Genomic DNA, 13,005 nt, shown 5'->3' with positions numbered 1-13,005 from the left:
TGTTTTCACATTTAATATTTCAAAATCCTACTGAATTGTTTGCCATTTTACTCTTGTTTTACTCAGATAAATATTACCTATTTTCTAAACTGGTGTTAAGTCTATTTTGTGGTCTCTTTCACTGTGTAACTGTAAATAAGTGTTGCACAACTACTTTACACATTGCCTTCTAGGTTAAGCCTGCCTGCTCTGTTCCAAGCTACCAGAGGGTGAGTACAGGTTAATTTACGTTGTGTATCTGACTTACATTGACATTGTGGTCCCTGCTTGGCCAGGGTACATACCTCTGCCAACGAGAGACCCAATTTCCAGCAATTATACACAGAAATATAGAGATTGAATGAAACTATATGATAGATACATTTGGTACAGGAGTGTAAAAGGTTTGGTTATTGGTGGGTGTGTCAATGGAACTAGTGACATAAACAGTGCATGTAATGTAGCAGATTACAGGCAGCTAACAGGCAATAATCTTTCAACCCTACTTTGGCTAAGGATTAGGGATACTGATCTTCGACTTCAGCAATTATTACATCAAGATGTTCATCATGTGAAAATGGAAGGAAGAAGGCGTCAGTCCTGTGACCTAGTGACGCAGATGACCGTAAGAGATTTAAATAATTAGTTAGTGGGGATAAAGGAAAACTCTGGAAACCCACAAACCAAGCACTGGTCATTTTCTTTCTAGTCATCAGTTCACATATAATATCATCTTTTGCTATCATGTTATGTGAACTATTGAATATGGGTCATGCCAGGTGGGCACCAAAGATCCTTCTGAAAAAATAGATTCTTAATGTTTGTGTTGTTGTGTTTTTGTCTTTTTCAATGCACGAATGCAGAAGCTATAAAGAACCTCAAGTTTTCATATGTGTCTTGTGCAAAGTCTTCAGTCGTTTCCTCACTTCTTGTTGTTGTAATCTTGTAAGTTACAGGCACAAAATCTTTCATCAGATTTCGAGATGCACAGTTTATGAGCCATGTTTATCATTAGTTCGTGGTCAGAAGACAAAAAAGAAGGGGAAGCACCAGCCAGGATAAAAAGGGTGGCTTCTATGACTGTGGGTAGCACAGCAGGCTTTGACCTAAGCAACGCACACCAAATATGCAGGCCGTGGTCATAGTCTTCACTGTGCTCACTGTGGCTACAGTGGCCACCATCTCTCCACTTCCAAAGGTTTCATGGAGTGTTGAAAACGCTGTTGAATTCCTCAACAAGGCATCCGACCAAGACTACACATTTAGACTTGTAGAAACTGATCCCCAGTATGACTTGGTAAATACCCAATATAATGTATTGGAGCCACGAATGTTTGAAAATTATATGTCCCTATGTGGAGATAAAGAAAATTATTCAGTTATGAAAATTACATAGTTATTTCTCTGTGAATTGTCTGCACTTATTTTTACTACCTCAAATGCATTAAATATTGTAGTGATTCCAATTTTCTATCAAATCAGCATAGATGGCTTTGTAAAGAATGAGGTGATTAAGCTTTTTTGCATTAACTACTTGAGGCTATCCTCAACCAGAACAGCAGCTCTGATTTTATCATTGTTTTGTATTTCAACACCCCAAGAAAGAATCTTCAAGACCCCTACAGCTGCAGTTTGTGGTGAAGGAGACCAAGTGCTTGAAGTCAGAGAACAAAACCATTGAAGAATGCAGCTTTCAAGAGCTTGGGGTAAGTAAATCTGAGAAAGGAAAATCTTTTCAGCAGCAGCATGAGCTTCACATTGTTGTGCGTAGATTTACCTCTGTGAATGCATGGGTGTAAAGGCTTCCTAAAAATAATTCTCTATATTAGTATATCATGCTGGGAAGAAACAGCTTTTGTCTCTCCCTTTATTTGGGCAGAAGCAAAGCATGTTACGTCTGCTTTTAGACCATTGCTCCAAGGACTCTAAGACCCACGTGCCTTGATTATCATTGGTCCAGGATGCAGTACACTGTACAGAAATAATGTCATAATTCACACCTCCAGTCTAGTATCTGCAAGTGCGGGGGGAACAGGACTAACGACAATCTGCTGAACTACAACCTACAATCTGCAGATATACGTCCATCATCACATCAATAGAGGGTAGGAAGGAAAGGATATGGAGGGGTAATAACCAACATATTACTAGACCAGTGTAAAACAAGGCATTATCATTGTGTATGAGATCATTTGAAAAAAAACGTTATAGTTACATTTCATCTAAATTAGCCTCCAGGAATTTTTTAATAGCTTATAAGTAAAATAATTCCTTCAAAATTTCAGTTTTCAGGAGTTTCTGGACTCAGCTTCAGGACAGTTGTGTGCATTGAGGCTCTTCTTTAATTTCGAACCCTGAATCTTTAAGGATCTTTGTTCACAATTAAACCTCTGAAAGGGGTGCTCTTTGGTCAGAATGACCCACTGTAATTGCAGGTGTTTGACTGTAGCCTAAATGGTATGTCTTATTTTGTGGGTAGAAAGGGAATTTACCCGAATCCTAATATGTTTTCTGCGCAATAAGGCCTCTGAATTATTTCAGCTCCTCTTTGAAATTTTGTTTGACAGGCATCTGCAGGATTGTGTGTTGCCCATATCCTGAGTTATTTAATGTTCTACAGTATTTAATAAAGGGCAGAACTGTCAGTAAACTAATAACTGCATATATCTTTATCGTTATCTGTTTTATTGCACATATGTTTTCTGATTCTTAGCAATAATTGTTTCTTATGCACTGTATATATCATTTTGACTGGGACAAACTTAGAGGTAAGCAGGGTCCTAGAGTAAATACGCTACTGTCTGTTAAACTCACATCTCTGTAATTCACTGCCTTTGTGAACCACTTTGTCCAAAGTACGTACACATGCAGCAATCAAAAGAGGTCAGTGGGGCAACATAGCAGCAGTCCTAAAATGATTGTGGAAACCATAATCCCAGAGTCATTAATAATATTTTAAAATTAAATTGCTTTTAAGCTTATGTGATTTTTTATTAACATTAATGGAAGATTAATTGTAAACAAAACTGCCCAGACGTATAGCTACCAGACATGTTGGAAGGACTTTTCTAATCGACCAGAAATACAGTCAGAGATTTCGCTCATCTGGTGGTGATGTTGTTGGCGCGTCAGAGCCTTAATAAGTAAACTTACAAGGAGACGCGTGTAGGTGGACAAACCTTTGGACCGCGTTTGGAGACTTCCCAGTACGAAGTATTTTCTTTTACATCATCAACCAAACAATATCAATAAATAATCAATAATGACAATCACTAATCAATGAACAATCAATAAGAATCAAACTTGAACACACTATGACCTTTCAGTCATGAATAACCACACCAGTTCATTTGAGTGTTAGGATATTTATTTCCCTATTAGTTGCAATCTAATATCGTGTGTATTAATCTCAGTAGCAATAAACTCATCAGAAAACACTACCGATTAGCAATCAGAGCACAACTTAATAAAGCATAGGCTATATTTATTCAATATTTATGCACATCATTAATCTGAATCACCTTAGCAGCATCTTATTTCTACATGAATCAACAAAGCAAGATCTCAATCATTTGTCTATTTGCACAAGGAATTAGTGACCACCTTAACTAACCTCAAATTAGCATTAGCATGTTGGCCTTCATGCAAAACATTTAGTGAACACGAATTTGGAAAACATCTAAACTAAGGCCTCTATCAAAATAGTAGTTGGTACCTAGAAAGAAAAGGCAAACAATCACAATTTGCATCAGATAGTTACCAATTCAACAGATCAGTAAGCAGCGTCAGTCTTCGTCCCGAGGACATCAGTCGATTCACCAACAGCAGAGAGAGCATAGCTATAGAATGATCACTTCCCTCGGGTAGAGGAGAAGTTAGCTTCAGGCAAGAATTGGGTAGAGGATGGTTTTAAGGTGACAGGACAGCTCAACTCAAATATGTCAACTAGCAAATGTCCTCTACCAAAAGGAATGGCAAATGGCAAATGGTAGAACTCCCCGTTTTTCCTTGGGTCACGCTGTTAAATCAAAACTGTCTAACTATTCCCTAATTCCTCATTGGATAAAGTTTGATGCATAATTTTCTCTGTCCAATAATTTGGTAAGCACCTTGCTGAATTTTCCACAGGTCACAGTTCCCACATCACGGATTGGTCCAGGTTATTGACATCTTCAATGGTTGGAATGTCAGGTAGAAAATGTTACACTTTGCACTCCAGTCAGTGTCTTCATTGTCTTGTCCTAGGAGAGTAACCTTGCACCTGTCACAAATTACACTGTTGCATCTAGCAAGAACATCTCCTTGAGCAAGCCGGTTCTCATGAGAAAGAATTTACTACAGCTACACACGTATGGCTCCTGGAAAAGTACAGCTTCGTTTCCTTCAGGAATTACTGCACACTACACGTTTGAAAATGCAATTCAATATGTGGCCAGGAAGCTAGGCCCAAGCCCTTGCTAAGTTAAAGCCCTGTTGTTTAATGAAGCACATTTTTAACACATAACCCTAATTATGATATACTAATACAAATTCAAACATTATTGCATAATAATTTAGAATTAACAGGCCTTTTCATCAGTCTTCGTATACATTGGTGACCACTCCCCGTGGGCACATTTCAAACGTGTGCATTATTTTCTATGTTAACACATTTTCTATGCAACTTCATAACACAATATATTGCAAGCTCCGTACTAATATTGCTTTTAAAAGACACACTCCAACAATGTCACTCACCACATTCCGGCCTAATACATTGCCATGAACATTCTGAATCGGAATAGAGCCAAGTGATATAGATCCCCTACTAAATAAACGGAATTATGTGCTTGATGCTAAGAACATCTTGTTTTATTTAGAAAATAGAAAACACTGCACGTTATACTGCTGAATAATTGTTGTTTCTTACTTTGTGGGTTTGATTGCATCTGAAATAAATAACTGGGTATTTGTTTCTGGTTTGTAGAGTAATATTTTGGTAGCGACAGCCAGTGTAGGTAACTTTCCTGTCACTTGAGAGGTAGCCAAAGGCAGAATCCTATATCCCATGTCATTCCATAAACAGTCCCTCCTTGTCCCACTTGGCAAACAAGGTGTCTTTCCCCATACATATTTCAACCACAACCAACTGTTAGACTTTTCATCCTTGGCGTGGTCTCCCTTAACTTTTTGCCTCTGTTCCCCAGGTTATTGATGTGTGCTGGACTCTGATTTTGCTGTTTTTATTACTCTGGGCACTTTACCACTGTTAACCAGTGCTAAAGTGCAAGTGCTCCTGTTTAAAATGTGTATGTAATTGGTCCTCCATGATTGGCATATTTGTTTTACTGTTGAGTCCCTAGTAAAGTGCACTAGAGGTGCCCAGGGCCTGTAAAGCATATTTTACTAGTGGGCCTGCAGCACTGGTTGTGCCACCCACACAAGTAACCCTGTAATCATGGCTCAGACCTGCCACTGCAGTGTCTGTGTGTGTAAATATGCACTGTAAATTCGACTTGGCAAGTGTACCCACTTGCCAGGCCTAAACCTACCCTTTTCTCACATGTAAGGCACCCCTAAGGTAGGCCCTAGGTAGCCCCAATGGCAGGGTGCAGTGTATGGTTAAGGTAGGACATATAGTAATGCGTTTTATATGTCCTGACAGTGAAATATTACTAAATTCATTTCTCACTGTTGCAAGGCCTGTCCCTCTCATAGGTTAACATGGGGGCTACCTTTAACTCTGATTAAAGTGTAGATTCCCTTTGAGAGCGGATGGATATGTGGAGTTTGGGGTCTCTGAGCTCACAATTTAAAAATACATCTTTTAGTAAAGTTGATTTTAAGACTGTGCGTTTGAAAATGCCAATTTTAGAAAGTGAGCAGTTTCTTGCTTATACCATTTCTGTGTTCAAGAGGAACCTCTGCCTGGAGAAGAGCTGAAAAGCTGAGGAAGAAGTGCTGCCCTGCCTTTGACTGTGCTTTGTGGAGCTTTCCTGCAGTGCTGCTTCTGCCAGAGTAAGAGGGCAAAGACTGGACTTTGTGTGCCTTCCATCTTGTGAAGAAATCTCCAAGGGCTTGATTTAGAGCTTGCCTCCTGTTGCTTGAAGTCTCAGGGACAGCAAAGAATTCTCTCTGCCAGCACCTGGATTCTCTGGAGAGACTCCTGCTCTGACAAGTGGTGCCCTATCCAGTCCCTGGGCCCTTGAAAGGAAGGCTGGTGGAAATCCAAGGAAATCGGCTTCGGGCGACTTCGGGCCGACGCCACTGCTGAATCCGGTGACACCGCCTGCACCCGAGGCCGTGACCTTCGCTGGAACGCGACGCTCTTCGCAGGCCCGACGACGCTGCAGCCTCGCTGAAGTCCGCGACTCCGTGGAAGTCGCCACACCACGTCGTGACCGACGCCACTCAAAGTGCGCGGATTCAACATTTTGCACACAGGCCGCGTTCCCCGACTTCGCGCATCGGCTTGTTTTCACTCTTTACCAAAGGTACAGTACTTGGGGGTCTACGCGACTCCGTGTCCAGCACCGCTGGTGTCGGCTTGTTGGGAAGGACTCCGTCACGACGCTGTGTTAACACCTCATCGAAGCATTTTTGTTTCTAAACGCTATTTTTGAGTTTAATCTTTAAAAATTCATAACTTGACTTGTGTATGTTGGATTTTTGTCGTTTTGGTCTTGTTTTGTTTAGATAAATATTTCCTATTTTTCTAAACTGGTGTTGGCACAAATACTTTACACCTAGCACTCTGAAGTTAAGCGTACTGCTCTGCCAAGCTACCAAGGGGGTAAGCAGGGGTTAGCTGAGGGTTATTCTCTTTTACCCTGACTAGAGTGAGGGTCCTTGCTTGAACAGGGGGTAACCTGACTGTCAACCAAATACCCCATTTCTAACACCAACTATATGTTAAAGTGCTGTCATTGGGACAAGTCCAGCACTTAAAATGGTCTCATGTATTGCGATCTGAATGTCAGCACCATACCTGACACTTAGCACCACCAAGACGGAACTCAGTGTTGTCTTCAGCAGAAAATGCAAAGGTGAGAGACAATTTGATCTTATTAATATGGAACTAAAAAACGTTTTCCCAGCACAACAATCTGGGAGAAATCAATGGGCTTTCACTTCAGCTCACTTTTGTTTTCAAAGAGACATATTTCCACAAGTACAACTACTCCATGCCTACAAGACACTAGTTTCCAAGCCAAGGTACAAGTCATAATGCTTTCTTAAATGGTAGGTCATTTGCCATGTGTCTTTTCTCTGGATTACCTTAAGTAGTCACTTGGGGCCACATGTACGAATATTAGGTTTTGCAACTCGCAATTTGAGAGTCGCAAAACCTGATGTACAACAGTGTCAATGACACTGTTTGCGATTCCCAATTGGGTTGAAAATGACCTACCTCATAAATAATAATTAGGTAGGTCACACTTTGTGACCCCATTGGGGATGTCTGCCCTTACAGGGGTGGTGGCCTGCTGGGGACAGCAGACCACCATGTCTGTGACTGCTTTTAAATAAAGCTGTTTTTTATTTTAATGCATCCTGTTTTCCTTAAAGGGAAAAAGGATGCATTTCAAAAACAAAATGAAATGTTTTCTTTTAATTTCTTCAGAGCAGGTAATTTGGACCACTGCCTGCTCTGAAAAAATATTTTTGCTGCCATTCACAAAGAGGAAGGGGTCCCATGCGAATGGGTTAGCACCAATTTGAAATCAGTGCTAACTGAGATTGTTTTGTGACCGCATTCACGGTCACAAAGCAATCATACATCGCACTGCGACTTGCAATTAGGAATGGAACACCCCTTCGACAGAAAATTCAACAACCTCACCCTATTCTAAGCATCATCATAAAACTTTATTCAGACCGTAAAGGTACATAATAAAAACAGCAAATCATACAATGATATACAAAGATGTTAACACAGGTCATACATTTAAATATCAGATTTGATAATAAAAAGTCTCCCCAACCTCATAATCTATGCCCATAGGACCAATATCATAACAATAAGCAAAGTGTCAATAAAATACACAACGAGTTAAAAACATTTCAATCACCTTTCACTTGCTTGAGTTTCATGATTCTCTTTGGTGTCCCTCATCTTTAAGCCTGTAAGTCACAGAAAATGCATGTATCTGACTAGTGAGAATGCCACCAGGTGAAATACATGTCTGTATGTTGTCAAGTAGGAGTATTTATACAGCACAAACTTACCTACAAAATAGCAGAACACAATAGAGAGGCAAAAATACAAAAAGGGGTAATGAGTAGGGTGGATAAAAGCGAAGTAGGGGAAGGTTTAATGAGGAAGGACAATGGAGAGTGATCCTCGATGAGGAAGGAAGCTATAATGGGTGTGGTTTTCTTCAGAGGCAAAGAGCACAACGTCATGATTTTACCCTTCTAAAGAGAACAAAACACAGAAAAGAAAACACATGTGTATTGGGTTTTCACCAATGACGAAATATTTCAAGAACACTATTCACCATATGTCATCCTACAACATCCTCTTCTATAAGGTGCGCAGATGATTCCTGCAGCAATATTCACATTTAAGAAATTGATCAGGTGAAGAGTAACAAATGAGATCACAACAATACACAGTAACTAAGGCCCTGATTTATACTTTTGATGCAAAAGTGCACTATCGCAGTTTTGCACCAAAACGTTTAGCACCGGCTTGCACCATTTCTGTGCACCAGCCGGGCACCATATTTATGGAATGGTGCAAGCCGGTGCAAAGGGTAGGCTAATGTAAAAAAAAAATGACTTCAGTCGGGTGGAGCTGTCGGTATGGAAGAAGGGGGTTTTGCAACAAAAAATGACTTTAGGTAGGTTAGAGGAAAAAAAGTACTCTAACCAGATTAGCGTCATTTTATGACGCCAAACGTACCATGCCACATGACTCCTTCCTTAGAAAAGGGTCCCCTGGACATGGCCATTGCACCCTGTGCCATGTAAGGGGGGCCCATTTCAGGGCCCCCTATGGCACTTTAAAAAATAAAATAAAATACTTACCTGTACTTACCTGGGATGGGGCCCCCCATCTTCTGCTGTCCCTCTGGTGTGGGTGGTGGGGGGTTCCTGGGGCCTGGGAGGGCACCTGTGTGCTTATTCCATGGTGTTTCACCATGGAAATAGGCACACAGGTCCACTAACACCTGCCCTGACCCAGGCATTAAAAAATTGGGCAAAGCAAGCTTTTCACAATTTTTTGACCACTCCTCCCTCCCGTGCACCATTTTTGCACCGGAGTATAAATATGGCTTTATGGCCATAGAGTCGTTTTTTGCACGGGAACTCCTACCTTGCATCTTCCACTTCCAAAAAATGACCTTAACTCCATAAATTTGGCACTAAGCGGGTATAGTGCCAAATTATAAATATGGAGTCAGTTTTGCACCAAATTATATTTTAAAAAAAATGATGCCCCTAAGTACGGATGCAAGGATTGCAAGTTAATTCACAATGTGGATCCACACTTAAAATCGTATTGCATAGGCCACACCTCCTCTCTATAGAGCTTCCTAAGACTGAGCTAGTAGCTAAGCTGTTGACAGAAGAAGGACAATGCAGACAGCTTAAATTAGACAAGTCTCATGCCTTGTGCTCAATTCAAGGCCAAACTAATGGATGCAATGGTCTTTTTCGATTGTCATTTTGTATCTGCCTACGGAAGTGAACTTGATATTCTTAAAAGTAAACATGATTCAGCTATCAGGAGCAGTGTGTCATTTTAAGCCATATTATGTTTATTACATCAGCATCCAACCCCTTCATGTGCTGGCCTATGTATTCAATATATGCGAACATTGAGTGCTATGTTACTTTTTGTTTGCAGGCAATGAAAGTGTGCTCAGCGGTCTTCCTCGTGGACCCAGAAAGAAATGCAATTGTGATTACTTGTGAAAGCTTTGTTACCGAGGTACGTATTCACTTCAAATTACTTGTGTTCGTGTGCATGTCCAAGGATTTGTTTGTAAGTGGTTTTTGATGATTTTGTGATTAAACACAAATGCGCATGGAAAAAGAAAACAGCTTTTCGCCAAAGCACCATGGGCAAACAAGCACTGGAAAAGCATTGGCTGCCAGCCTTTTGAAAGTTCTTGTTTTTGTTTTGTCATGGGTCTTACAAAATCTTATTGCTAGGCCCTCATCAAACTAAAAAAAAAATTTTCTAAAGGCCAAAAAGATTTTTTGGTCCCAAAAAAACACACAATTCCATAGTACTCCTGCACTGTACAAAACGTCTTTGTGTGGGGATGTGTTCCTTGTGATAGGACGTCATGCCATAACGTGTAGTGAAGTCAGCCAATGACTAAAGTGGACTGATATATTGCTCCTAAACGCATGCTGGAGTGGGTGGGAGAAAAATGTGAATGGCACCAACCATAGAGTAATTGATGAAATCCGTCTGAAACCCCTATAAGTAACTATGTTATACAAATAATTTTAACAAAACCAAAAGCCCTTGGCTAACATAGACCTACAAATGTCAATCAGTCTGACGTCTGCAAGTCTCTTGCCTTTGAGAAAGAAAGATAAAAAGGGTTGTATGAAGGAACAACGAAGGGAAGTACATCACATTTTTTACCCCGCCTATTTTTACCACATATATACTTTTAACTCACAGAGAATTACCACACACTGTTAGCCTTTCTAAGGTAAGTATTAGTAGGTTATGTTTAAAGAAATAAATCTATATCTAAGTAAAAAAATAAATATAGATATATATATAGTTTTTTATATTTTTATTTTGGGCAAGGGCCCCCAAATCCCCCTTTTTTTAATTATCCTTACAATCCAATACCCGTACCCACCCCTAAACCTTAAAAACATTCTTACTACCCAATACCCCTACCACCTCTAAACCCTAAAAATACCCTTACCACCCAATATCCTTACACATCCATGAACCCTGAAAAACTAATTTTCCAACCAATACCCTTACCCACGCCTAAATCTTAAAAACACCCTTACCACTCTATTCCCCTACCCACCCATAAAATACCTTTACCACCCTATACCTCTACCCATCCCTAAAACTAAAAACATACATATAAATATACTTATATACTTAAATATATATATATATATATATGATTATATATATATATACTGTATATATATATATATATATATATATATATATATATATAATTATCTATATATATATATATATATACACACTACACACACACAAACATTTCTACTTACCTTAAAAGCGTGGTTGTCATGCGTGGTAAAGACATATATGTGGTAAAATCTTGTGTGGTAAAAATGCGTTGTAATTGTAACTTCGTGGTAAAGAATGTTTTCGAAAAAAGAAGAAAGAAAGAAGGAAGGAAAGAGAAAGAAAGTAAGAAAGAAAGAAGTTTCAAATGGACACAATATGGTATGATGGGTAATAAAAGCAGTCAGAGAAGCAAAACACCATTGGCAGGAGATGAGATCTGATAAAGATGGAATGTATATCAGAAGCATCCTCATATCACATCAGACTTTAAACACAAAGGCAACACTAAAGTAATTATAATGCAAAGAGATAAAACAAAAACACAGTCGCTGATGGGAAGTGCCTTGTGTGTGTGATGTGGTCCTTGTAAGAGGGCAAAATGCAGTCACTCAAAGTGCAGTTAACCAGCTGCTTAAGTAAAATAAAAAGGTCTTGGATAATGACAGATCTAAAAAGATCTAAAAAGATCCAAATGGCTTCACACGTGTTACGAGCAGTTACCCTGCACTCACTAGATTGAAAAGGACCAGGTAAGCAGAGAGCAGGATTCAAACCTTCCTGTATATTTGTTCCACAGTTCACTCGAAACCAGTTGCAGATGTCACCCTACTTGTGAAGAGTCAGTTCTAATTGTCCTGAAAAACCTCTTTTACCCATTCGAAAAACTTTGCAATTTTCTAAGTGCAAGAAACTGGCCAATCTCTGCAAATGACAGGTTAAGAAACAGTGAAGAACCAGAGTTCTTATATAGGTGTCATGCATCCTTTTTCAGTATATTTCTGCAAGCTGTTGTTGCTCAAATCCCACAATACCTTGCTATGAGCACTCTGCTTCCGAAATTCATTAATGCCCTGAATGTTGTATTTCCTGTGCATTGTCTGTGATACACACAGTCTGAACCCACAGACACATTGCTGTATTCCAACGGGTTATAGAACACTTGATAAAGATCACCAACAATGTGTCTATAGTTTATTGTAAATGTTTAAACATTGCTTATACATTTATCTTTCCATTTCTCTATTGTACTTCATCTTTTCACGGTTTAGGGTTTTAGCTATAGATGTTGTAAGGGGCAACTTCTACTTTATGTTCTCGTTTCTCGCTTTCTTGACTTTTGGCAGTACAGTTCTAGGATTTGTCTCTCCTTCCATATTCTTGAGTATAATTTTGGGGGTTAGAGCTGCTGGCAGTGAATTACTTTTCCAGTGGTACATTGAATAGGGCTTGCTGGGACACTGGAAAACTTGTCAAGGACAAGAAGTATGTAGATGTATTCATCTAGATGCCTTGACAAAGGTTTTCCTCTTTTCTCTCCTTTGCAGAGTTCTCGTGTTCGAAGGTCCATCCCGCTCCACCGAAGGAAATACTACAGACCCAGACCTAACTCTTACACCAATATTGTGAGCCGAAGGCGCCCCAACACCTACAGGAACACTGGGCTCATCTATTTGTAGGAACCTCAGATAATAGTCATCATGCGTTCTTCTTGATTGACAGTCTCACCCTAAGCTTTCTGCATGTACCACCTTGTGAAAATGTTTCCATACATTAAAAACATAATATACAACAATTAAAATAGCTTCATCTCCAAACATATGTCTACGTACTTATAAAGTTTCTACAATTTACCTCCTTCCTCCATTAGTGAACTTTTTAATTCAAAGTGAACTCTATGCAAAACTATTCTTTAAAGTAAAAAGGGTATTTGTTTCCTATACAGAAAAAGCGTTTCAGATTTCTAAACTTTCTTAAAGTTCATTAAAATATAAAATATAAACTTGTACCTTAAAACG

At 39.5% G+C, this 13,005-nt stretch overlaps 1 protein-coding gene across 1 annotated transcript; it reads left to right on the top strand.

Annotated features, from left to right (window-relative positions):
- The first annotated feature begins 1,041 nt into the window (after positions 1–1,041).
- LOC138260790 (cathelicidin-related antimicrobial peptide Na_CRAMP-like) lies at positions 1,042–12,788 on the top strand. Its single transcript, XM_069209242.1, has 4 exons — positions 1,042–1,276; positions 1,581–1,685; positions 9,815–9,898; positions 12,535–12,788. The coding sequence occupies exons 1-4, from the start codon at positions 1,106–1,108 to the stop codon at positions 12,664–12,666; spliced, it is 492 nt and encodes a 163-aa protein (XP_069065343.1). The 5' UTR covers positions 1,042–1,105; the 3' UTR covers positions 12,667–12,788.
- Positions 12,789–13,005: the final 217 nt, after the last annotated feature.

Source organism: Pleurodeles waltl, chromosome 10 (assembly GCF_031143425.1).
Source record: "Pleurodeles waltl isolate 20211129_DDA chromosome 10, aPleWal1.hap1.20221129, whole genome shotgun sequence".
Taxonomy (NCBI): domain Eukaryota; kingdom Metazoa; phylum Chordata; class Amphibia; order Caudata; family Salamandridae; genus Pleurodeles; species Pleurodeles waltl.
The sequence above is the reverse complement of the archived record's forward strand: the minus strand, read 5'-3'. Positions and strand labels throughout refer to the sequence as shown.